General features: G+C 46.4%; 1 protein-coding gene across 1 annotated transcript in view; it reads right to left on the reverse strand.

Annotated features, from left to right (window-relative positions):
* Positions 1-27,066, reverse strand: part of HMCN1 (hemicentin 1) — a 1,093,576-nt gene that overhangs the window by 434,631 nt on the left and 631,879 nt on the right. Inside the window, exons 40-41 of the mRNA XM_069232006.1 lie at positions 23,664-23,787; positions 20,088-20,263 (exon numbers count right to left, since the gene is read on the reverse strand). Coding sequence (XP_069088107.1) covers positions 20,088-20,263; positions 23,664-23,787 — 300 coding nt within the window. The remainder of the gene's footprint in view (positions 1-20,087; positions 20,264-23,663; positions 23,788-27,066) is intronic.

Here is a 27,066-nt window from a genome sequence, read left to right on the forward strand (position 1 = left end):
GCGACACTCTAAATTTGCTCACCTCAAATGTCTGCTTATCTAGCAAAGTTTTTAAGCATAGGATCAGCACAGTGCTATCCTCGCCGAGCTAGATAGTGACAAAGTCTTTTGCCATTTATACAAGCAGACAGTAAAAGTGGATGGTGGGAAAACCAAATGGCTCACCTTTATTGCAACAGATGTCTCAGCACTGCCTGCCGAACCGCTGCATCCCTGACCGTTTCTGTATCTAGGCAGCAGTGTCTTGTGAAGGTGTGTGTAGTTTTCCAACTTGCAGTCTGGCAAAGATACTCCTGCAAACAATGCACAGGACGTGGAAATGGCTCTCGTCTAATGTGCGTGCACCGTAGATTTCAAAGGTCGACCTGCTTTTTGATTGCAATGAACAATTGTATTTGTAATCCAGCGAGAAATGGTGTGTTTCATTACTGGGCACCCCGTTTCTAGGGGCACTAAAAGCTACAAAAGGCTTGTTTGTCTTTCTAAAAGCTTTAGTCCTGTCCAAATAAAACTTGAGGCATCTGTTGAGATCTAGCAAGTGGAGGGATATCTCCGCCGCTGTTTGAGGTTTTGGAAAGAATGTCCTCAGCACCACAGGTTCGTTAAGACGAAAGTTTGAGAGGACCTTGGGGACAAATCTAGGGTTGGTGCATAAAATAACTCTGTCCTCTGAGTTGTAAGAAGGGCTCACGTCTAGTAAATGCCTGGATTTCACTGACCCTACATGCAGACATGAGTGCAAGGAGAAGTGCCACCTTCTATGCAAGGTATTTGATGTCTGTCCTATGTATGAATTCAAATGGTTCTTTCATCAACTGGCCAAGAACTGTGTTGAGTTGCCATGCCGAAGGAGGGGCTCTGACTGGAGGAAAGAATCTAAAAACCTTTTAAAAAATTGTTTTATGATTCTTTGAGACCAAAGTGATGGTTTACTGGGTATTCTCCTAAGCCAAGAAATGGCTGCCAGATGAACTTTTATGAAAGCATGTGCCAATCCTGAGCGCGCTACTTGTAACAGATAAGGTAAGATCTCTTCAGGTGTGAGGGAAAGAGGATGTATATTAGCAGAACTGCACCACAAACAGAATTGTTTCCATTTTTGGCAGTATTTCTTATTTGTGCTGTCTGCCCAGGCCCTAGCAAGGATTTCCTTGCAGTCCTTAGGGATGTTTAAGTGGCTGAATTCTTGTAACTCAGGAGCCATGCTGATAAGCTTAGAGATTTGGTATTGAGATGTCTCACTTGGCCCTGGTTCATGGTCAGTAATGACGGAAATGGCTTAATTTTCAGGGGAGGACATAGAGATAACAGGAGCAGCTGTGTGTACCAGTGCTGACATGGCTACGCAGGAACTATTAGTATGATCTGGCAGGGTTCTTATATAATCTTACTAATCACTCTTGGGAGGAGAGGAATTGGAGGTAAAGCGTAAGCATATATTCCTGACCATGCAATCAAAAAGGCATCCTCCCATGGCCCCTGTTGGTGATGCCAACTTGCCTAAAACCAGCATTTGGCATTCTGGGAAGTCATGAAGTGATCCAGGTTTGGTTTGCCTCACTGGAAGAACATTTCGTCCACTGTCTTATGGTCCAAATCCCATTCATGAGGAGTAGTCATCAGCCTGCTTAAAGAGTCTGAAATGGCGTTTTGATGTCCCGGAACGTGTTCTGCCTTTATGTTCACTGAATGTTGACTGCACCAAGTCCAAATGGTTTGTGCTTCCTGGGACAATAGATCTGAGCAAGTTCCTCCCTGTTTGTTGATGTAGTGCATTGTCCTTGTGTTGTCTGTTCTGACAAGCACCGTTGATCCGCAAATTTTCAGAAGGAAGGCTTGTATTGCCAAATACACTGCTCTCAGTTCGAGGAGGTTAATGTGAAGAGTGTGGTGTGAGGGAGGCCACTTGCTGCTTATTTGAAGATGCTGTAAGTAGACACCCCATCCGTCCAATGACGCATTCGTTGTTATGGTTAACAGGGGAATTTGAGCTAAGAAGTGTAGGCCTCCCAAGACATTTGCAGAGACCTTCCATCAATTGAGAGAAGTTATTATGAGTGGAGTTACTTGGATTGTAGTTCGAAGACCCTCGCTCTTGTTTTCATTGTTTGTCTAGCTCCTCTCGGAGTGGGTGCATATGAAGGCGACAGTAGGGAATCAGACTGATACAAGATGACATCATTCCTACCAAAGATTTGTAACATCGAACAGAAAGAGACTTTTTGTTTGTATTCGCTTTGCTAGGGTAGTTAACTTCTCTTGTCTGTCTACCGTTGGGTATGCCTTGGTTTGTTCCGTATCTAATATAGCCCACAGGAAGGTTATTTTTTTCAATGGCTGGAACAGCGATTTATCTTGATTGAGAGTGAGGCCCAAGTACTTGAAAAGACGTAAAGTAGCTTTGGTGGATATGTGCGCTGACTGGATATTGGGAGCTTTTACTAGCTATTAGTATAAGTAGGGAAAAACCTGGTGCCGTTTCTGCCTGACCTAAGCTGCTGCTGAGCTAAGCATTTGGTAAAAATCCAGGGAGCGGACGTGAGCCCAAAGGGAAGGACCTTGAATTGGAAATGCCTGCTGACTACCATTGTTGGAAAATGGGTTATTGGTAAGGGCAGGTAGGTACCTACACCTAGCAACAAGCCACTAACCTCCACTTAAGTCCAGTTAGGTCTCAGTAAATTAACCCCAGCTCAACCCTTGGTAGCTTGGCAACGAGCGTCAAGGCTTAACTTAGGAGACAGTGTGTAAAGCATTCAAATATCACAAAACAGTAATTAAATAAAACACAGGAAACAGTTTAAAAATCCAAAACCAATTTATAACAATAGTGTAGGAAGTTGGCTCTGTATGTGCTATTTCAAAGTAAGGAATAGCATGCACAGAGTCCAAGGGTTCCCCTTAGAGGTAAAATAGTGGTAAAAAGAGATAATACTAATGCTCTATTTTGTGGTAGTGTGGTCGAGCAGTAGGCTTATCCAAGGAGTAGTGTTAAGCATTTGTTGTACATACACATAGACAATAAATGAGGTACACACACTCAGAGACAAATCCAGCCAATAGGTTTTTATATAGAAAAATATCTTTTCTTAGTTTATTTTAAGAACCACAGGTTCAAATTCTACATGTAATATCTCATTCGAAAGGTATTGCAGGTAAGTACTTTAGGAACTTCAAATCATCAAAATTGCATGTATACTTTTCAAGTTATTCACAAATAGCTGTTTTAAAAGTGGACACTTAGTGCAATTTTCACAGTTCCTAGGGGAGGTAAGTATTTGTTAGGTTAACCAGGTAAGTAAGACACTTACAGGGCTCAGTTCTTGGTCCAAGGTAGCCCACCGTTGGGGGTTCAGAGCAACCCCAAAGTCACCACACCAGCAGCTCAGGGCCGGTCAGGTGCAGAGTTCCAAGTGGTGCCCAAAACACATAGGCTAGAATGGAGAGAAGGGGGTGCCCCGGTTCCGGTCTGCTTGCAGGTAAGTACCCGCGTCTTCGGAGGGCAGACCAGGGGGGTTTTGTAGGGCACCGGGGGGGACACAAGCCCACACAGAAATTTCACCCTCAGCAGCGCGGGGGCGGCCGGGTGCAGTGTAGAAGCAAGCGTCGGGTTTTCAATGTTAGTCTATGAGAGACCTCGGGATCTCTTCAGCGCTGCAGGCAGGCAAGGGGGGGATTCCTCGGGGAAACCTCCACTTGGGTAAGGGAGAGGGACTCCTGGGGGTCACTTCTCCGGTGAAAGTCCGGTCCTTCGGGTCCTGGGGGCTGCGGATGCAGGGTCTCTCCCAGGCGTCGGGACTTTAGGTTCAAGGAGTCGCGGTCAGGGGAAGCCTCGGGATTCCCTCTGCAGGCGGCGCTGTGGGGGCTCACGGGGGACAGGTTTTGGTACTCACAGTATCAGAGTAGTCCTGGGGTCCCTCCTGAGGTGTTGGATCGCCACCAGCCGAGTCGGGGTCGCCGGGTGCAGTGTTGCAAGTCTCACGCTTCTTGCGGGGAGCTTGCAGGGTTCTTTAAAGCTGCTGGAAACAAAGTTGCAGCTTTTCTTGGAGCAGGTCCGCTGTCCTCGGGAGTTTCTTGTCTTTTCGAAGCAGGGGCAGTCCTCAGAGGATGTCGAGGTCGCTGGTCCCTTTGGAAGGCGTCGCTGGAGCAGGATCTTTGGAAGGCAGGAGACAGGCCGGTGAGTTTCTGGAGCCAAGGCAGTTGTCGTCTTCTGGTCTTCCTCTGCAGGGGTTTTCAGCTAGGCAGTCCTTCTTCTTGTAGTTGCAGGAATCTAATCTTCTAGGGTTCAGGGTAGCCCTTAAATACTAAATTTAAGGGCGTGTTTAGGTCTGGGGGGTTAGTAGCCAATGGCTACTAGCCCTGAGGGTGGGTACACCCTCTTTGTGCCTCCTCCCAAGGGGAGGGGGTCACAATCCTAACCCTATTGGGGGAATCCTCCATCTGCAAGATGGAGGATTTCTAAAAGTTAGAGTCACTTCAGCTCAGGACACCTTAGGGGCTGTCCTGACTGGCCAGTGACTCCTCCTTGTTGCTTTCTTTGTTCCCTCCAGCCTTGCCGCCAAAAGTGGGGGCCGTGGCCGGAGGGGGCGGGCAACTCCACTAAGCTGGAGTGCCCTGCTGGGCTGTGACAAAGGGGTGAGCCTTTGAGGCTCACCGCCAGGTGTCACAGCTCCTGCCTGGGGGAGGTGTTAGCATCTCCACCCAGTGCAGGCTTTGTTACTGGCCTCAGAGTGACAAAGGCACTCTCCCCATGGGGCCAGCAACATGTCTCTAGTGTGGCAGGCTGCTGGAACCAGTCAGCCTACACAGCTAGTTGGTTAAGTTTCAGGGGGCACCTCTAAGGTGCCCTCTGGGGTGTATTTTGCAATAAAATGTACACTGGCATCAGTGTGCATTTATTGTGCTGAGAAGTTTGATACCAAACTTCCCAGTTTTCAGTGTAGCCATTATGGTGCTGTGGAGTTCGTGTAAAACAGACTCCCAGACCATATACTCTTATGGCTACCCTGCACTTACAATGTCTAAGGTTTTGCTTAGACACTGTAGGGGCACAGTGCTCATGCACTGGTACCCTCACCTATGGTATAGTGCACCCTGCCTTAGGGCTGTAAGGCCTGCTAGAGGGGTGTCTTACCTATACTGCATAGGCAGTGAGAGGCTGGCATGGCACCCTGAGGGGAGTGCCATGTCGACTTACTCATTTTGTTCTCACCAGCACACACAGGCTTGTAAGCAGTGTGTCTGTGCTGAGTGAGGGGTCTCTAGGGTGGCATAAGACATGCTGCAGCCCTTAGAGACCTTTCTTGGCATCAGGGCCCTTGGTACTAGAAGTACCAGTTACAAGGGACTTATCTGAATGCCAGGGTGTGCCAATTGTGGATACAATGGTACATTTTAGGTGAAGGAACACTGGTGCTGGGGCCTGGTTAGCAGGGTCCCAGCACACTTCTCAGTCAAGTCAGCATCAGTATCAGGCAAAAAGTGGGGGGTAACTGCAACAGGGAGCCATTTCTTTACAAATAGTTTATATTTTTATCTTTAAAATGACACCAAAACGAATAGAATCGGATAAAGGGAACCGGAGATATGAATTTTTAAAGAATTATTACTTTTCTAGCGCTTAGAACCAAAAAGCTCCAATCGGGTCATCTGGTTGCACCTCGACCGGGGCAAAGTCAAAGTTTCAGGCCGACCGCGATGGAGCCCTGCTCGGCTACAGGTCGCGGGAGGCCTGAGTTAAAAAGTTACCTTCTGACTTAGTCTTTATTTTGAAGATTTTATTCAGCGGGACAAACCTGCCAGTCCTATCCGACCTCCTGGAGCCCTTCTCCGGATACGCGATGCTGGATTCCTCGGTGGAGATTTTTACCTTCGGACTTAGTCGTTTTTTCGAGGTGAAAATCCTTCGACCGGGGTAAACCTTGATCTTGATCCGACGTCCATGGAGCCCTTCTCGGATACGATGGCTGGGAGGTCCCGGTCAACTTTTTACCTTCGGACTTAGTCTCTTTTTCGGAGATTTTTCTTTACCGGGACGAACCACCAAATCAGGCCGGGTCGCGGTTGAGGCAAGCCGGCTAGAATTTCCGCGGCGGGTCGGTCCCTCTATGGAGCTTTTTTACAAAAATTCTCAAATCTTCTCCAAACTTCTGGGGCTTCACCCAGATGTTCTTTTAAGGTTATTTTGGGGTCCACAGCTCACCCCAAGGGTCCAGAAGTTCTGAGATGGTCCTTGGGGGGTGCGGACTACCACTCCCAGAATGCACCTGGCGCAAACTCCTTTTTGGCCACTGGACAGTGGTCACCTGGTCACTTTCTTCAGGAGTTGGTGCAGGGGACTCTGGATAGCAATTTTTCACCTGTAGCAAACAGGGAGTCCCTCCTTGAACCAGTTGAAGCCAGGCAAAGTCCTTCTTGTGGTGAAGCCCAAATGTGCAGCTGGTGCAGTCCTTCTGAGTGCAGGTTCCAGGTGCAGGCCAGGGGTCCAGCAGGGCAGTCCTTCTTCTCCTTTAGTTCTTTTCTTGTTGAAATCTAGTGGGGATCTGAGGTGTGGGTGCAGGTCTGCCAGTTTTATCCTTGCTCCTGGGTGAAAAGCAGGGGGGTCCTGGTTCTCCAAAACAGGTACAGGGTCGTCCCCCTGTGATGACCACTTCCTGGGAAGTGTGGCAAAAATCCATCCCAGAAGGCAACATTCTCTAAAAATCCAACATGGCTGAATCAGATTTTTGGAGGTTACATCTGGCTGAGCCCACCCACTGGTGTGGCTAAAAATCATAAACACACCCCTCTCCTGCCCTCTCCTAATCTAATTAAGGGGGCACCTAGTTGTCTGGGGTTGCAGGATGTGGGGGTGTTGCTGGTTGCTCCAAATGTCTTTCTCTGCCTTTGAAGACCAGTTTGGCAGCCCTCCCCCTTCCTGCCTCACCATCTGCTGAGGGGAGATTCTCTCCCACAAGCACATTCCTTTGTGTGAAGCCAGGCCACTTCACACCTCATCAAGGCAGCTTGGCTAAGCTGCTGCAGGCTGGCCAATCAGAGCACAGCAGCAAAAACAATGCAGGGCTGAAATTGGCAACTTTTTAGGTAAAGTCTAAAACTTTTTACCTGAACAAGTTATATTAAATCCAACAACTGGAAGTTGTGGGATTTATTACAACAATTAATTTGATACCAAATTCTTGGTATGCAACATTTAAGGAGACTTTAAAATTTAAAATAAAGTCTCCCCATTCTAGCCTATGAAGGCCATTTACTACAATGAGGGAAAAACGAATTTGGCTGTTTTTACCTCACCAGGGCTTATAAAACTATTTTTATAAAGTCCCTGCTTATAGTTACATGGCACCCAGCCCTAGGGGCACATAGGGCACACCTTAGGGGTGACTTATATGTAAAATAAGGTAGTTTAAGACTTTGGAACTACTTTTAATTCCAAAGTCGAATTTGCATATAACTTTAATTTAAAAGCAGCCAGCAAGGCAGGCCTGCCTTTAAAATGACACTGGGCACCTCAGCAGTGCACCTATGGGTGCACTACCTATGCTGTGGTCCCTAAACCTACATGCCCTACCATATACTAGGGACTTATAGGTAGGTTAACTTAGCCAATTATAATTAGCCTAATTTGCATATTGATTTTACACAGAGCACAGGCCCTGGGACTGGTTAGCAGTACCCAGGGCACCATCAGAGTCAGGAAAACACAGCATAAAGTGGAAAATGGGGGCAAAAAGTTAGGGGGCCTCTGCAATCAGCCCTGTTTTCTCACAACCATGAATCTCAGGAACCTTCTGTGACTCAGGTGAATGGATATGTGAAAGTAGGCATCTTGGAGGTCCAGGGTGGCCATGTAGTCTGCTCTGTTGATAAGCTGTAAGATGTCTTGTAATGTGACGATGCGGAATGGTTGCTTCTTCAGGTACTTGTAGAGCTCTCTTAAGTCTATGATCGGTCTCCATAGACAAGACTTTTTCCGAATCAAGAAGAAGCGAGAGAAAAAGCTCTTCCCTCTTTAAGAATAGGGTGCAACTTCTACTGCCCTTTTTCATGACATGATCTCCGCTTCGAAGTTAAGCAAATGCAGGTGTTTTTGCTGCACTACAGAAAGGGGTGTCAATGAGGGTATTTGTATAAATTCTAGAAGGTGACCACATTTTATTATGTCTAGGACCTATTGGTCCTTGGTTATTTGACACCAACGATGGAGGTGGTCCTATAGTGTTCCTGGTAACCTTGAAGGGGAAGAATGAGAGGTAGCCGGTATTTGAATGCAGTTATTGCCTATAGGAGGCTTCCTTGCCCTGCCTTCCCGGCTTTCCTCTTTGAGGAGGGCTACTGGATGCTACTAAAAGTGGTTGCCTTTGCTGATATTGAGGCCTGGAGGAGTATGTTGAATACCCATACTGCTGGTATTCTCCACTAAATGAGGGCTGGCTTCTTCCTCTGGCCCCACAAAAAGGTATTTTTCTGTATTGTAGCATGCCCCGTGATCTGGTGGTGTGTGTTCCCGATTTTATAGCTCAAAGCGCATCATCAATGTGCTTTCCGAACGGTGCTTCCACATCATAGATAGGAAGATCCCAAATTTTTGTCTAAACTTCGGGTCAGAAATTAGTGACCTTAAGCCACCCTTGACGTCTTAGTACTGCTGCTGCCTGAAACCCACGGCAGCGATGTGGAGTGTGCAGTCAATAATTTTGGCAGAAGAACGCTGGCCTTCCAACAGTACTTTCTTGGCTACTTCTCTGATGTTCTCCAGGAGCTCTTCCAAATACTGCGCAATACCTGACCATAGCTGCCTATCGTATCTCCCAAGGAGTGCCAGGGAATTTGCAGCTCATACCTCAATGGCAGAAATTGAGGAAAAACGCTTGCCGATGTTATCAAAGTGCCTTCCCTCTTAATCTGGTGGTGTGGTCAGAGGTGTGGAGGGGTTCCTAGAGCATCGTTGCACCACCTGTGGGATAACTGAGTCTGGCTATGGGTGACCCGTTAGAAAGACAGGGGCCTCATCTTGGGCCTTGTACTTTTTATCAAGTTTAGTTAATATTTCAGGTACTGTTGCAAGGTTACACATAATTTTCAAGTCTTGGCCCCAAACATGGTCAATGATAGGAATAGCTCTGATAGTTTTCCTATGGGGCTCTTTGAAATCTTACTGGAAACAATTCTTCTGCGTTGCTGGAATTGTAAGTCGAAGCGTGTGGCTGTCCTCTCCAGTAGATTGTGAACACCTACCATATCCTCAGGAGGAGATTCTACTAGAGGTGGTGAGGGAGAAGCAGGTGCATGTATGATATATACATCCCATTCATTTTGATGGGTAAGTGTAGGAAGTTTTCTCGGTATATACTATTTCAAAGTAAGAAATAGTGTGCACAGAGTCCAAGGGTTCCCCTTAGAGGTAAGATAGTGGCAATAAGAGATAATTCTAATGCTCTATTTTGTGGTAGTGTGGTCGAGCAGTAGGCTTAGCAGAGGGTAGTGTTAAGCATTTGTTGTACACACACAGGCAATAAATGAGGAACAAACACTCAAAGACAATTCCAGGCCAATAGGTTTTTATATAGAAACATTTATTTTCTTAGTTTATTTTAAGAACCACAGGTTCAAGATTTACAAACAATACTTTAAATAAAAGGTATTTCACTTAGGTACTTTAGGAACTTTGAATTATCACAATAGCATGTACAGTTTTGGCACAAATGGCAAGAAGCTATTTTGAAAGTGGACACTGCAAAAATCAACAGTTCCTGGGGGAGGTAAGTAAATGTTAAGTTCACAGCTAAGTAAAACACTTACAGGGTTCAAATTTGGGTCCAAGGTAGCCCATCGTTGGGGGTTCAAGGCAACCCCAAAGTTACCACACCAGCAGCTCAGGGCCGGTCAGGTACAGCGGTCAAAGTGGTGCCCAAAACACTTAGGCTTCAATGGAAATAAGGGTGCCCCTGTTCCAGACTGCCAGCAGGTAAGTACCCGTGACTTCGGGGGGCAGACCAGGGGGGGGGTTTTGTAGGGCACCGGGGGAGACACAAGCAGGCACAGAAAGTACACCCTCAGCGGCACTGGGGCGGCCGGGTGCAAAGTGCAAACAGGTGTCGGGTTTTCAATAGGATTCAATGGGGAGACCCGGGAGTCTCTTCAACGATGCAGGCAGGCACAGGGGTGGCTCCTCGGGGTAGCCAGCACCTGGGCTAGGCAGAGGGTCGCCTGGGGGTCGCTCCTGCACTAGAGTTGGGTTTCTTCAGGTCCTGGGGGCTGCAGGTGCAGTGTGGTTTCCAGGCGTCGGGTTCCTTGAAGCAGGTAGTCGCGGTCAGGGGGAGCCTCTGGATTTCCTCTGCAGGCGTCGCTGTCAGGGCTCAGGGGGGTCAACTATGGCTACTCACTGGCTCGCAGTCGCCGGGGAGTCCTCCCTGTAGAGTTAGTTTTCCGCAGGTCGAGCCGGGGGCATTGGGTGCAGAGTGGAAAGTCTCACGCTTCCGGCGGGAAACGTGTGGTCTTTAAAAGTTGCTTCTTTGTTGCAAAGTTGCAGGTTTGTTGAACAGGGCCGCTGTTCTCGGGAGCTTCTTGGTCCTTTTAGATGCAGGGTAGTCCTCTGAGGCTTCAGAGGTCGCTGGTCCCTGTGGGATGCGTCGCTGTTGCAGTTTTTCTCAAAGTGGGGAGACAGGCTGGTAGGGCTGGGGCCAAAGCAGTTGTTGTCTCCGTCTTCTCTGCAGGGCTTCAGGTCAGCAGTTCTTCTTCGTCTTCAGGTTGCAGGAATCTATCTTCCTAGGTTTTGGGGGCCCCTAAATACTCAATTTAGGGGTGTGTTTAGGTCAGGGAGGGTAGTAGCCAATGGCTACTAGCCCTGAGGTTGGCTACACCCTCTTTGTGTCTCCTCCCCGTGGGGAGGGAGGCACATCCCTAATCCTATTGGGGTTATCCTCCATCTGCAAGATGGAGGATTTCTAAAAGTCATAGTCACCTCAGCTCAGGACACCTTAGGGGCTGTCCTGACTGGGGAGTGACTCATCCTTGTTTTTCTCATTATCTCCTCCAGCCTTACCGCCAAAAGTGGGGGCTGTGGCCGGAGGGGCGGACATCTCCACTAGCTGGGATGCCCTGTGGTGCTGTAACAAAGGGGGTGGGCCTTTGAGGCTCACCGCGAGGTGTTACAGTTCCTGCAGGGGGAGGTGAGAAGCACCTACACCCAGTACAGGCTTTGTTACTTGCCACAGAGTGACAAAGGCACTCTCCCCATGTGGCCAGCAACATGTCTGGTGTGTGGCAGGCTGGCAAAAACTAGTCAGCCCACACTGGAAGTCGGGTATGTTTTCAGGGGGCATCTCTAAGATGCCCTCTGGGTGTATTTTTACAATAAAGTGCACACTGGCATCAGTGTGCATTTATTGTGCTGAGAAGTTTGATACCAAACTTCACAGTTTTCAGTGTAGCCATTATGGTGCTGTGGAGTTCATGTCTGACAGACTCCCAGACCATTTACTCTTATGGCTACCCTGCAATTACAATGTGTAAGGTTTTGCTTAGGCACTGTAGGGGCATAGTGCTCATGCACCTATGCCCTCACCTGTGGTATAGTGCACCCTGCCTTAGGGCTGTAAGGCCTGCTAGAGGGGTGACGTACCTATGCCACAGGCAGTGTGAGGTTGGCATGGCACCCTGAAGGGAGTGCCATGTCGACTTAGTCATTTTCTTCCCACCAGCACACACAAGCTGGCAAGCACTGAGTCTGTGCTGAGTGAGGGGTCCCTAGGGTGGCATAAGACATGCTGCAGCCCTTAGAGACCTTCCCTGGCATCAGGGCCCTTAGTACCAGGGGTACCAGTTACAAGGGACTTACCTGGGTGCCAGGGTTGTGCCAATTGTGGAGACAAAAGTGCAGTTTAGGGAAAGAACACTGGTGCTGAGGCCTGGTTAGCAGGCCTCAGCACACTTTCAAATCATAACTTGACATCAGCAAAGGCAAAAAGTCAGGGGGTAACCATGCCAAGGAGGCATTTCCTTACACAACCCCCGAAAAACGAAAGAGGATGAGACTAACCTTTCCCAAGAGAGTCTTCATTTTCTAAGTGGAAGAATGTGGAAAGGCCATCAGCATTGGCATGGGCAGTCCCAGGTTTGTGTTCCACTATAAAGTCCATTCCCTGTAGGGAGATGGACCACCTCAACAGTTTGGGATTTTCAGCTTTCATTTGCATTAGCCACCTGAGAGGTCTGTGGTCAGTTTGAACTACAAAGTGAGTACCAAAGAGGTATGGTCTCAGCTTCTTCAGGGACCAAACCACAGCAAAGGCCTCCCTCTCAATGGCACTCCAACGCTGCTCCCTGGGGAGTAACCTCCTGCTAATGAAAGCAACAGGCTGGTCATGGCCATCATCATTTGTTTGGGACAAAACTGCCCCTATCCCATGTTCAGAGGCATCAGTCTGCACAATGAACTGCTTGGAGTAATCTGGAGCTTTTAGAACTGGTGCTGTGCACATAGCTTGTTTCAGGGTGTCAAAGGCCTGTTGGCATTCTAAAGTGCAGTTTACCTTTAGGGCATTTTCTTAGACGTAAGTTCTGTGAGGGGTGTCACTATGGATCCATATCCCTTCACAAACCTCCTATAGTAACCAGTTAAGCCAAGGAATACCCTGACTCGAGTCTGGGTTTTTGGAGCTACCCAGTCCAGAATAGTCTGGATCTTAGGTTGGAGTGGCTGAACTTGGCCTCCACCTACAAGGTGTCCCAAGTAAACCACATTTCCCTGCCCTATTTGACATTTGGATGCCTTGATAGAGAGGCCTGCTGCTTGCAGGGCCTGCAAAACCTTCTTCGGGTGGACCAGGTGATCCTGCCAGCTGGAGCTAAAGACAGCAATATTATCAAGATACCTGCACTAAAGGACTCCAAGCCAGCAAGGACTTGATTTACCAACATTTGGAAGGTGGAAGGGGCATTCTTTAAGCCAAAGGGCATCACAGTAAACTGATAGTGCCCATCAGGTGTGGAGAATGCTGTCTTTTCTTTTGCTCCTGGTGCCATTTTTATTTGCCAGTACCCTGCTGTCAAGTCAAAGGTACTCAAGTATCTGGCAGCACCCAATTTATCAATTAATTCATCTGCCCTTGGAATGGGATGGGCATCTGTCTTGGTGACAGAATTAAGTCCTCTGTAGTCCACACAAAACCTCATCTCTCTCTTGCCATCCTTGGTGTTAGGTTTGGGGACTAAGACCACTGGGCTAGCCCAGGGGCTGTCAGAGTGTTCAATGACTCCCACTTTCAGCATCTTGTGGACTTCCACTTTGATGCTTTCCTTAACTTGGTCAGACTGTCTAAAGATTTTGTTTCTGACAGGCATGCTGTCTCCTGTGTCCACATCATGGGTACATAGGTGTGCCTGACCAGGGGTTAGGGAAAAGAGCTCAGCAAACTGTTGTAAGACTTTCCTACAGTCAGCTTGCTGTTTGCCAGAGAGGGTGTCTGAATAGATCATTCCATCTACTGAGCCATCTTTAGGGTCAGTGGAGAGGAGATCAGGGAGACGTTCACTCTCAGCTTCCTGGTCCTCATCTGTAACCATTAACATGTTTACATCTGCCCTGTCATGAAAGAGTTTGAGGCGGTTCACATGGATCACCCTTTTTGGGGTCCTGCTAGTGCCTAGGTCTACCAGGTAGGTGACCTGACTCTTTCTCTCTAGCACTGGGTAACGGCCACTCCATCTGTCCTGAAGTGCCCTGGGAGCCACAGGCTCCAGAACCCAGACTTTCTGCCCTGGCTGAAACTCAACCATAGCAGCCTTTTGGTCATACCACATCTTCTGGAGTTGTTGGCTGGCCTCAAGGTTTTTACTTGCCTTTTCCATGTACTCTGCCATCCTGGAACGTAGGCCTAGTACATAGTCCACTATATCTTGCTGAGGCTCATGAAAAGGTCTCTCCTAGCCTTCTTTCACAAGAGCTAGTGGTCCCCTTACAGGATGGCCAAACAGAAGTTCAAAGGGGGAAACCCCTACTCCCTTCTGAGGCACCTCTCTGTAGGCGAAAAGCAGACATGGCAAGAGGACATGAACTTTTCAGGGAGCCCCATGATCATGCCCTTCAATGTCTTGTTAAATCTTTCCACAAGACCATTGGTTTGTGGATGGTATGGTGTGGTGAATTTGTAAGTCACCCCACACTCATTCCACATGTGTTTTAGGTATGCTGACATGAAAGTTGGTACCTCTCTCAGACACCACCTTTAGGGAATCCCACTCTGGTTCCCTGAGGCTGTGGGAGGTTCAAGTGGACCCACTATGTCCACTCCCACTCTTTCAAAGGGGACCCCCACCACTGGAAGTGGAATGAAGGGGGCCTTTGGATGGCCACCTGTCTTACCACTGGCTTGACAGGTGGCACAGGAGGCACAAAACTCCTTTACTTTCTGGGACATGTTGGGCCAATATAAATGGTTGACTAACCTCCCCCAAGTCTTGGTTTGTCCCAAATGCCCAGCAAGTGGAATATCATGGGCTAAGGTCAGGATGAACTGTCTAAACTCCTGAGGCACTACCACTCTCCTAGTGGCACCAGGTTTGGGATCTCTTGCCTCAGTGTAAAGGAGTCCATCTTCCCAATAGACCCTATGTGTTCCACTGATTTTTTCCTTTGGTCTCTTCAGCAGCCTTCTGCCTAAGGCCTTCAAGAGAGGGACAGGTTTCTTGCCCCTTACACAGCTGTTCCCTTGTGGGTCCCCCTTGGCCTAAGAGTTCAACCTGATAAGGTTCCAACTCCATGGGCTCAGTTCCCTCAGAGGGCAGAACTTCTTCCTGGGAAGAGAGGTTCTTTTTCTTTGGCTGTGTTGAAGCTGGTTCCCCAGTCTTCTTTCCTTTTCTCTTGGAGGGTTGGGCCATTATTCCAGGCTCCAACACCACTTTTTCACCCTGAGCCTTGCACTGTGCCCTTGTCTTGACACACACCCGTTCAGGGATACCCAGCATGGCTGCATGGGTTTTGAGTTCTACCTCAGCCCATGCTGAGGACTCCAGGTCACTTCCAAGCAAATAGTCTACTGGGATGTTAAAGGAGACTACCACCTGTTTCAGGCCAGTGACACCTCCCCATTCCATAGCCATTGGATGCACTTTAGTCTGATTGTCAGCGTTGGTGACTGGATAAGTTTGTCCAGTCAGGTATTGTCCTGGGGAAACCAGTTTGTGTGTCACCATTGTGACATTGGCACCTGTATCCCTCAGGCCTTCTACACTAGTCCCATTAATTAGGAGTTGCTGCCGCCTGTATTTTTGCATATTAGGGGGCCAGGCAGCCAGTGTGGCTAAGTCCACCCCACCCTTAGAAACTAATGTAGCTTCAGTGTGAACCCTGATTTGCTCAGGGCACACTGTTGATCCCACCTGGAGACTGGCTATTCCAGTGCTAACTGGAGTAGTAGTTGGAGTGGAACCTTTCTTGGGACAGGCCTTGTCTCCAGTTTGGTGTCCCTGCTGATTACAGCTACGACACCAGGCCTTTTTGGGATCAAAGTTTTTACCCTTGTACCCAAAATTGGATTGTGAAAAGGCTTTGGACCCTCCCTCCTGAGCAGGTTTTTGGGGCCCTGTAGAAGACTCTTTACTTTTAACCTTGGATGTCTCAATACTCTTCCCCTGGGGAGTCTTTGTGACCCCTTTCTTTTGGTCACCCCTTGTGGAAGTCTTGGTCACCCTAGTCTTGACCCAATGTTCTGCCTTCTTTCCCAATTCTTGGGGATAAATTGGACCTAGGTCTACCAGATGCTGATGCAGTTTATCATTGAAACAATTACTTAAAAGGTGTTCTTTCATAAACAGATTGTACAGCCCATCATAATCATTTACACCACTGCCATTAATCCAACCAACCAGTGTTTTGACTAAGAAGTCAACAAAATCAACCCAGGTCTGGCTCGAGGATTTTTGAGCCCCCCTGAACCTAATCCTGTACTCCTCAGTTGAGAATCCAAAGCCCTCAATCAGGGTAGTTTTCATGAGGTCATAGGATTCTGCATCTTTTCCAGAGAGTGTGAGGAGTCTATCCCTACACTTTCCAGTGAACATTTCCCAAAGGAGAGCACCCCAGTGAGATTTGTTTACTTTTCTGGTTGCACAAGCCCTCTCAAAAGCTGTGAAACATTTGGTGATGTCATCACCATCTTCATGTTTAGTTACACTCCCTTTGGGGATTGTTAGCATGTCAGGAGTATCTATGACCCTATTTAAATTGCTGCCACCATTGATGGGAGCTAAGCCCATCTCTTGTCTTTCCCTTTCTATGGGTAGGAGCTGTCTCTCCAAAGCCAATCTTTTGGCCATCTTGGCTAACAGGAGGTCATCTTCATTGAGGCTGCCCTCAATGCTTCCAGAGCTGTTGGACTCTCCTGTGAGAGAAGCAACATCTTTGACTATTACTTGTGGAGTCAGGGTTGGAGAAACCCTGGTCTCCCTTAACTAGGATTGGAGGGGGGAAATTCTCCTCCTCATCACTAGTTTCCCCCTCTGTAAGGGTATCTTCAGAGGGGTTGTCTCTAGCAAACTCTGCCAAGAGCTCCTGGAGCTGTGCTTTGGTAGGGTTTGATCCAGTTTTTATCTTTTTGATTTTGCAGAGAGTCCTTAACTCTGACATTCTAAGATGCAGGTAAGGGGTGAGGTTGAGCTCCACAACCATCTCTTCTGCAGTAGACATTATTTCTCTAAAAGTTGGGATACTTTTTAAGAATCTAAAACTATCTCTAGAACTTAATCCAAACTTTTACAAAACTTTAAAACTCTAAAAGAAATGCTAACAGGGACTAACACAAGGCCCTAGCAGGACTTTTAAAAATTTAGAAAAAATAGCTCAAATTTCAAAAATCAGTTTCTAATGACAATTTTTGGAATTTAGTCGTGTGATCAGGTATTGGCTGAGTAGTCCAGCAAATGCAAAGTCTTGCACCCCACCGCTGATCCACCAATGTAGGAATTTGGCTCTGTATATACTATTTCAAAGTAAGAAATAGTGTGCACAGAGTCCAATGGTTCCCCTTAGAGGTAAGATAGTGGCAAAAAGTGATAATTCTTATGCTCTATTACTGTGGTCGAGCAGTAGGCTTATCAGAGGGTAGTGTTAAGCATTTGTTGTACACACACAGGCAATAAATGAGGAACACACACTCAAAGACAATTCCAGGCCAATAGGTTTTTATATAGAAAAATATATTTTATTAGTTTATTTTAAGACCCACAGGTTCAAGATTTACAAACAATACTTTAAATTAAAGGTATTTCACATAGGTACTTTAGGAACTTTGAGTTATTACAATAGCATGTACAGTTTTGGCAAAAATGGCAATAAGCTATTTTGAAAGTTAATACAGTTTAAACATCAACAGTTCCTGGGGGAGGTAAGTAAATGTTAAGTTCACAGGTAAGTAAAACACTTACAGGGTTCAAAGTTGGATCCAAGGTAGCCCACCATTGGGGGTTCAAGGCAACCCCAAAGTTACCACACCAGCAGCTCAGGGCCGGTCAGGTGCAGAGGTCAAAGTGGTGTGCCCAAAACACATAGGTGCCTATGGGAAACAGGGGTGCTCCGGTTCCAGTCTGCCAGCAGGTAAGTACTTGCGTCCTCGGGGCAGACCAGGGGGGGTTTGTAGAGCACTGGGGGGGACACAAGAAGGAACACAAAGTACACCCTCAGCGGCACAGGGGCGGCCGGGTGCAGTGAGCAAAGCAGGCATTGGGTTTTAGGTTTTAGCTTACATATGCTTTGCCAGGGGCCATCTATATCTTGCCAAACAACAGCTGAAATCAGTGCATCGTACTCACCTTACTTCCCCATGCATCAACACTCTTCTCAACCCTGTACTGTGGCCAGGGCATGCCCTAGGGCTGTGCGACTGGTGCAACCACACCGGCCACTACCTACGGAAGGGGGCGTGTTTGCAAGTGTATTGTGGCTTAAACGCACCTGCTGCATCCTTTCGTTGCCTCCAACAATTTTCAGTCAAAAATAAAAATATCAAGATAACTCCATGATTAATGTTTTCCTGTAGATCGGAGTTTTGTTAAGTGGAATTTTTGACTAACCGTAAAGTGGCACAGAGGGTTAATATGCTTGCTGCAAAGAATGTGTACCATGCAGAACACAAAGTGTATATACTGTAAATAAGTCAGGTGGCTACGGCTTTTATCAGAGAGATCCTTTTGTTACTTGCAGTTTATAAGGTGAAATCCTAATAACAGTAATCTATTAACTGACATCAAAGAACTGCATGCAAGCTGCAAGGTATAGATTTGAGCGTAAGAACTTTTCCCCAGTCTTTCTTTATCCTAATGTTGCAAAAAGGGTTTATTTGGATAGAAATCAATTCTTATTTTTAAAAATAACCCCAACCAGGGTGTTGCTTTTAAATTCTGAGTTTGTGCTTCTTTAGACCAAGCACTCTTAAACTATATTGCCTACCAGTAAGGATGACACATGGCTCCTACACTTTTCAGTCCACTGTCTTATGTAACATTTACTATACACTGGTTTACACATGCACTATTGTCTCTGTGTAATGTGTGTGTGATGTAAAATGCCCTGACACCCTACACTGGTATGAGTAGTGCTATGAAATGCATTAAATGAATCTGAGAGAGAATGCAATGGAGTCTTGTGGGGCACTGTTAAATGGTGGTAATGAGGGAATCTCTGGGGGAGATGGTCATTAGGAGGTCCCAACAAAACTTGTCGTACCGGGCACCACCAACGCTAAAGCTGACCCTGACTGTGGCACAACTATTGTGGACACTGGAAAGTCATCCCTTCTTCTGGAGGCGATTACAACCAGTGAGTTTGCTTCAAGGTTGCTCTTGGCATACTAAGCATTAACTAGAATGGGCCGATGCCACTGACCTTACTGCAGCTGCACTAAAGAAAATGCCAGATCAGCAAAACAAAGCAAAGGGAGAAAGTAAATACCATTTGAGTAGTCACTCATGTCTCACTAGAAGAGTTTGTGATAGGTAAAGTTCCTTCAGTCGTAAGGAATTAAGTAGGTGAGTCTGTAAAAGGTCAGAAGACACCTGGTGGTGGTTTCCAGGAGCAATTCCTTCCAGGAAGATGAATCAATATTGAACTTGTTCTGCTCTTTTTCATGCTCTAGGCCAAGTGAAGACCTATCATCCGTGTGTTTGTGAAATAGATATTTGTCCATCAGGTCCTCTTAAAGGACTCTGGAGGATGTTATCACTAACAATTTGCAATAGTTCAATATGTATTGCAGCACAAAACACTTTATGGGTTCTCACATGGCTTACAGGCTAAAATGAATTTTAGCAAAAAGGGGATGTAACAATGATCTAGTAGATAGGTGAGTCAAAACAGATGTGGTTGTGCCGTTTTGGCTTTGATATATCATCTTGGTCTTTAGGAACTCTCATTCTACTTTATCTAGCAAAGAAGATAATGGTGCCAAACGAGATAATCTTGCTGAGCATGATAAAATTCACTTTGGGCAAATTTTCTCAGCGCTTCAAAGAGAGAAGACCAAATCTCCTTTCCCCCCTTTGACGTTCACATAATATGATTCATCCTCTTCAAGGGTTGTCTCAGATCGAAGTGCTCATACCATTCATTGGCATACCATGTTTGGTTTCTCCTATGTCAGCGGCCACCATCACTGAGTGTTCTGATTCCTGTACTTTTCTTGAGCTCAATACTTCATCCCACATTTTACCCAGTAGACCACCAGTACTTCTACTCATCAGAACCTTCCAACAATCCTGACACTAACCCCAATCCATGAAGCAGTCAGCCCTCATTCAATTAGATTATACATGCTCTCACAAGACCTCTTCTGTCACAGAGGGGTTAACAAACACCTCCCCCTAGATCACACAGCCTCTTCAACACACCTCCTACTATTTGAACTTATTTCTCCTCTTCCTATGCAACCGTAGCTCCCTCACTAGACCACACATCGTCCAGGCATTTTTATCACATCTTACACTAGTCCATGTCACTTTCTGCTACACAGCATCTCATCCAGCTGGACCACACCTCACAATGAGAACTTGTACTTCTTCCTTACAGAAGGAGACAACAAAGCTCTGAATGTTACCTTGAGAACACTTCCATTTTCAGAGATGCTAAGGCCAGGTTTCTTTAACAGAGGTCTGCCATCTTTCAGCCAAGTGAGGGTAGGGGGAGGTATGGCATTGCTCTGACACTGCAGTGTCAGGGCATGGCTCATGAGAAGTGATACATTCTGCTCTTCTCCCATAATGTTTGGTGGAACTAAAAGAAATGAAAACATGAAAACAAACAGACATGTACGTGTTTTCTTACAAAGAGAAAAACAGGGATGAATGCTCATTCACTTTAACAACATAACAGTGGAAAAGCTTTATCATGACCTTTGCCATTATCACATTAAGTAGGTCACCTTTTGAGCTAGAGAAAAAATTCTTAAATACAAAACTACTTACTTTCAACTAAGCAATATTCTCTCTTTAATAATATATTTAAAGGTCTGCTTCTGGTAATGGCAAAACTTTAACAAATCACAATATGGAAGGTTTTCGGTTGTATGCCTTGTAATGCCCTATTTGACGGTCTTTTTTTAAGTTTGCTACATATTGAGAGAGGCTGTTTCACACTACAGGCAACAGTGAAAAGGAGAGATTGCAAAATGCTGGTGACTAACAAGTGGTGCTTTCAAAGATCTCAAACACATGATTCCATATTGTGATGTTCAGTAGAAAATATAGGTAGATGGTGGCATTTAAGTAGAGTTGAGTGCAGAACTCATTCACCTCATGCACTGGTGTGAAGATCTTTCCATGAGGTGTATGGAATGCAAGTCATTACTGATAATGTCTATGTGTTTTTCAATGCTGCTATAATGCAATACTATACAGGGATTGAAAGCTTGACACAGGGGAATGGTTCAAGCATGTTAATCTATGGAAGATCTAGTGCTCAAGAATCTTGGTTATTTGAAGTAGATCAGTCTCCAAATGTAGAATGTCAACCGCATATAGGGAGATTATAATATTAGTGACTGTAATTACCATTCCTTTGTCACTGTGTCTGAGCATAATGGCATTACAGTTACATTACATTTATTTATAATGGTAAAAAGTTAAAGTAAGTGCATTTAATTTAACATTAGTTCCTATGAGCTTTTATATTAAGGCCCTTATTATGACCCTGGCGGTCGGCGGTAATTGGGAAAAGGTACTGCCAACAGGCTGGCGGTACCTTTTCCCAAATTATGACATTGCCGGTTTGGCTCAAGCCAAACCGCCAATGTACCACTCCGTCCGGCAGGGTGGTAACGGCCGTTGGACTGGAGACTTCGGTCTCCAGCCAGGTGGCCACCACAATCCCACCCTCTGGATTATGACCCCGCCTACCGCCATGGTTTTCGTGGCAAGTGTACCGCCACAAAAACCATGGCGGTACGCGCTATAAGTACCAGGGAATTCCTTCCCTGGCACTGATAGGGGTCTCCCCTGCCCCCTCCCCAGAGTCCTCCCCCAGCCTCCCCCTCCCTCTCCTGCCCCCACACACATTTACACCCCACACGCGTACACATACACACTCATACACACATGCATACCCACATCCACCGACGCATGCACACATACATACCCACACACCGCAACACACCAACATACATTGTCGCATACATGCATTCACAACACACAACATACATGTACACTCACATTCAGTCATTCATGCACTCATTCAATGTGACTCACACCTGCATGCACGCATACAATAACAGACACACACACCCCACACACAGACACAACGCCCCCACACACGCACACACCTGTTGGAGAACCCGACTTACCTGCTTGCAGGGGGTCCTCCGGCAGGAGACGGGACACGGCGCTGCTGCCAGCAGCAGCGTCCGCCAGCAAAACACCACCAAGCCATATCAATGCTCATGATACGGTCGTCGGTGTTTTGCTGGCGTGGCGTTGCTGCTGACAGCAGCGCCACCTTACCGCCGTCCGCCGCCATGACTGTCAACGGTATTCCGCCAGCCTTCTGACGGAATTCCATCTACGGTCATAATGCAGGTGGGCGGCTGGTAGCCACGGCGATGGTATGTTGGCTGTTGTCGCCGAGGCGGTAGGCAGTCAATACCGCCAATGTTGTAATGAGAGTCTAAGTCCCTTCCATAGCAAATAGTGGAGCCAGGGACCTAATATAGAAGCTCACAAGAACTAATGTTAAATTCATTTTAACTTGTTTGGACTTTTTACAAATATAAATAAATGTAATGTATTTAAAAAATATTATATAAATATCTATATATGTATAGCTATACCTATCAATCAAAATATATATATATATATTTCAATATTTAATTCAAGATTAAGTTAATAATGCTGCAGCATTTCATTCTACATTAAAAACACAGTTTACGTTAATCTAAATTAATATTGCTGGAGATATGGGTTGCATGTGAAAAGTTACAAGTAATTATTTTGAACTAGTAAATTGGTATGCACCCCCCTGAATTCAAGTGTATAGACAAATAAGCCCACACTTTGGTGTTAACAGACACTACTAAATGGTGACTAGCCTAAGTAATAAGTTCATCACAAAATGTAAGCGTAAACTTACACATGCGGATTTAGTCACATGTAAGTTTACCTTTGTGAATAGCTCACTAAATGGTGGCTCTCATCTTCTGTCTTATTGACTCCATGGGCTCTTTGAGTCCTTGGCAACTAAGGGCCAGATGTAGGTAGATTCCAATTTGCCACTTGCAAATTGCGAGTCAGAGCGACTTGCAATTTGCGAATCGCAAATTGGAATGTAGGATGGTGTACCTGACACTATCTGCATCTCACAAGGGGGTCGCAAAGGCCCACCTCATTAATATTCATGAGGTGGGTCGCACTACGCGACCCCCTTGCGAGTGGTGGCATTCACAGGGACAGTGGCCTGCTGAGGACAGCAGACCACCATGTCTGTGAATGCTTTTTAATAAAGCAGTTTTTTTTTGTAATGCAGCCCGTTTTCCTTAAAGGAAAACGAGATGCATTATAAAAACAAAAAATTAAACGTTTTCGTTTCATTTTTTCAGAGCAGGCAGTGGTCCATAGGACCACTGCCTGCTCTCAAAAAATGTTTGCAGTTCCATTCACAAAGGGGAAGCGGTCCCATTTCAAATGGGTGCAAACTGCAATTGGTTTGCGACCGTGTTCGCGGTCACAAAGCAATCTGGGATTGCACTGCGACTCGCAATTAGGAAGGGGACTCCCATTCCTAATTGCGACTTGCAAACCCGTTTTGCGATTCGGTTACCGTTTTACGATTCGGTAACCAGGTTACCGAATCGCAAAACGGTTTTCGTGCATTGCAAAGTGCAGTTTGCACCTCGCAAACAGCGAAATTTGCTGTTTGCAATGTGCAAACTGTTTCTTACATCTGGCCCTAAATGCCTTACAAATTACCATTTCAAGGACAGTAAAGTCAACTGTTTTATAGCCTAGTCACACAGTGGAAACACTTGTAACAGAAAACACAGGAATCTGCATTTTGTTCTGAAATTTCTTTTACAAATAAGGTTTTTCTACACAATTGTCACAATAAATAAAAGATGCCCTGTCAAGGCCATTAAGACAACCTTTAGATTCCGATCTCTTCTTGTGAACAATAAAACAATTCTCACCATAAACTCTAAGGTCAATATCCCTCTGCTTTTCCCCAGCAGCATTCACAGCCACACAAGTGTACTTTCCTGTGTCACTGATTTGGGCACTGGTAAGTGTCAGTACTCGCCCACCCGAGAGAATCTGGAAAATAAGAATGAAAGTTAACGTTGACTCAGCAGGCTTTTGTACATCAAAGAGGCAGTATAACTCTAATGAAGACAGGCTGTATTGCTATTCTATTTACAATTGAGAACAGATTGCCACTGTAGTGTTCCAAATAAATTGTGCATATATTTTTATGAAACAATCATTCAAAATATATGTATGCTTCTCTTCGATGGACTTCACTTTGCAACACTTTCTTTATCTCTGAAATGTCAATAATTGTTTGGAAACGTCAGTGACTGATTCTGCCTTGTGGTATTAGTCTCCAGAAATACAGACCTGTTGACAAATCTCTTTTAGCATTTTAAACGTATCCCTTAGAACAATAAAAAACATGTTATGATTGAGCATGACACAAAATGTATCAGTTTAGTTTTGTTAATTTCCCTGGCATTAGTGCTAAACTTGTAAAGAAAAAAAGAAACTAAATGCAGGGGACTCAGTGTTTTCTTAGATGCTTGCCATCGGCACTGCTGAATGCCATGGTTGCTGAATACCAATGTTGCCTAGTCTTTATTCAACTTCTACTGCCTTTCTTCAACCATGCAACACTTTCTTTCACTTTGTGTCATTTTTAAACATTCTTTTTTGTCCGTCTTTCCTATTCCTTTTTCGATCTCCCTTTTTCATGTTCCTCCTTTCTGTTCTGGGTCAAAGTCCGAAGATAAAAATTAGGTCCCTGTACACAAAAAAATGTGCTGGCCCCATGCCCCTACATGCAACCATCTACACAAATTAAGCACTCTCTCACCTCCATTTCAATCCCATTGTAGACACTGGCAAATTCCTATTAATCACTCATGTAAGAAATTGAGCTATTAGTTGTACAGGATATGAGTCCTGCAAAACTAATAGGTCATAATTATCTCTTTAGTGTGGACCAAGAACCCCCAATGTAGCACTTGACTCTCTCAGGGTAGGGAAGCGGAGCAATTCAAGGCCTACTCAGAGGATGTGGTGTGGGCTAGTATTCTCCATCTGCTGGCACGCAACCACAACACTCAAATTATCATCTTATCAGTGAGCAAATGGGGTGTAATATATGGTGCGGTTCTGTAATCTCTCTGTGTAATACACTTGCCAACCCCTTTAGGGCCAGAAGGTTTTGTTTCTCAAACCTTCAGCTCAACCCTGGGTAACTATGGCTCTCAGGAGCAAGGCTTACACAAACAAGAAAGTGTAAATCATTTAAAAAGCACCAAAACAATTGAAGAAGAAGATGTAGATGAGACACACAAAGAAAGCAGACACCAATTTATAAAAATAGACTGACTGTGAGCCTGATTTAGATCTTGGTGGTCCCACCACCAAGTCACATCGGCCACAGACCTGAGAAGATCAAGTCAGCTGTCTTCCAGCTCCGTATTTAGATGTTACAGCTCTGCAAGCGGACTGACTGATGAAGGATTGAGGACAGAGGGAGATGGCGGCAGGACCCAATTGACTTCGTACAATGGCAAGGGCTATGGAAGATAGATAAGTACGCACACGCTCTACCTTAGCCATATGTGTACCACCGATCTACACAGTACAAAACACTCCGACACAACACAACCCGTGCATGTCGAAAACACACAGGGGGTCATTCCAACCCTGGCGGTCATCGACCGACAGGGTGGATGACCACGGAAGCACCGCCAGCAGGCTGGCGGTGCTTCCCTGCCCATTCTGACCGCGGCGGTAAAGCCACGGTCAGAAAAGGGGATCCGGCGGTTTCCCTCCGGATTTCCCGTCTGGGCTGAATCTCCATGGCGGCGCTGCAAGCAGCGCCGCCTTGGAGATTCCGACCCCCTTCCCGCCACCCTTTTTCTGGCGGTTTTCACCGCCAGTAACAGGATGGCAGGAACGGGTGTCGTGGGGCCCCTGGGGGCCCCTGCACTGCCCATGCCACTGGCATGGGCAGTGCAGGGGCCCCCTAACAGGGCCCCAGCATGATTTTCACTGTCTGCATAGCAGACAGTGAAAATCGCGACGGGTGCAACTGCACCCGTCGCACCCCTGCAACACCGCCGGCTCCATTCGGAGCCAGCTTCTATGTTGCATGGCCTTTCCCGCTGGGCCGGCGGGCGCTCCTTTGGCGGGCACCCACCGGCCCAGCGGGAAAGCCATAATAGCCTCTGCGGTCTTTTGACCGCGGAGCGGCCAAATAGCGGTGACCGCATGGCGGGCGGCTACTGCCGCCCGCCGCGGTCAGAATGACTGCCACAATGACATACATCCATGACACAACATACACACACCTTTGACAATGTACCCACACACAATACAACCATAACAACCGACACAACTACACACTCAGCTACACAGACACACTCCCACACAAGCACTACACAAGTTGTCTGCCACACAATAACATTCACCTGAATGTGTCACACAGCAACACAACATACACAACAACATTGGTCTCTCATGCAAGTGACACACGTAGAGACATAACCACATTGCCCACTCCAGCTCCCTCACCATGCCAATCTAACTGCATACACGTACAGATTCACACACAACTTGCAGCACAACGTGACAGGTATAGGTTCCCTGGCCATGTACACAGATGGACATAGTTGGCAGGTCTGAATGTACTGTCATTGTGGTGTCAGCATTCATTTGCCCAGGAATACTGGCAGCATAATGACAGTTGTGTATGTGTGCATAATGTGTTGTGTACCAGTGTGTCCCCATCCGTGTCTGACCAACTCATGTCCCTGACATATGCATGTCACAGTGATTGAAAAACATTACTGTGACATGTATATGCCTGCAGTGGTCCCAACCTCCCATGCAGTGTCCACCCAACATATCCTGACAATGTGGTGTCCCTACCTTCAAGACTGGCGACGGCAGGGTTGTATTTTCTCCATGGACTGGTGGCAGCAGTGATGGCAGGTGTTATCCAGTTGTTTCCAGTCAAAGACGGGGGTGAAATGGGGAAAGATGTTTTTCCCCTATCCCCCCAATCTACCAACTCAGACATGGAGGTTGGACCATCACTTTTTTCTTGGTAGTAAGGCGCTTCCAAATCTGCACAGTGGAAATGGTGTCTAGGTTTCCTCTGTCATGTCCTGTTCCCTCTCCTGCCTTGGGTAGTATTTCTTGGCAGAGACGGTGGTTCAAACGCGAGCTTTCATCTATGGGACTGCCAAAATCTAAATGTGGCCAGCAGACCCTAACGGCGTCAGACACGTTTCCAGTTGAAAAGTCAACGGCAGGACTGTTACTGCCAAGATCTAAATCAGGCCCTGTATTTTTATGTCTTTT

The sequence above is a fragment of the Pleurodeles waltl genome, chromosome 4_2 (assembly GCF_031143425.1).
Source record: "Pleurodeles waltl isolate 20211129_DDA chromosome 4_2, aPleWal1.hap1.20221129, whole genome shotgun sequence".
NCBI lineage: Eukaryota > Metazoa > Chordata > Amphibia > Caudata > Salamandridae > Pleurodeles > Pleurodeles waltl.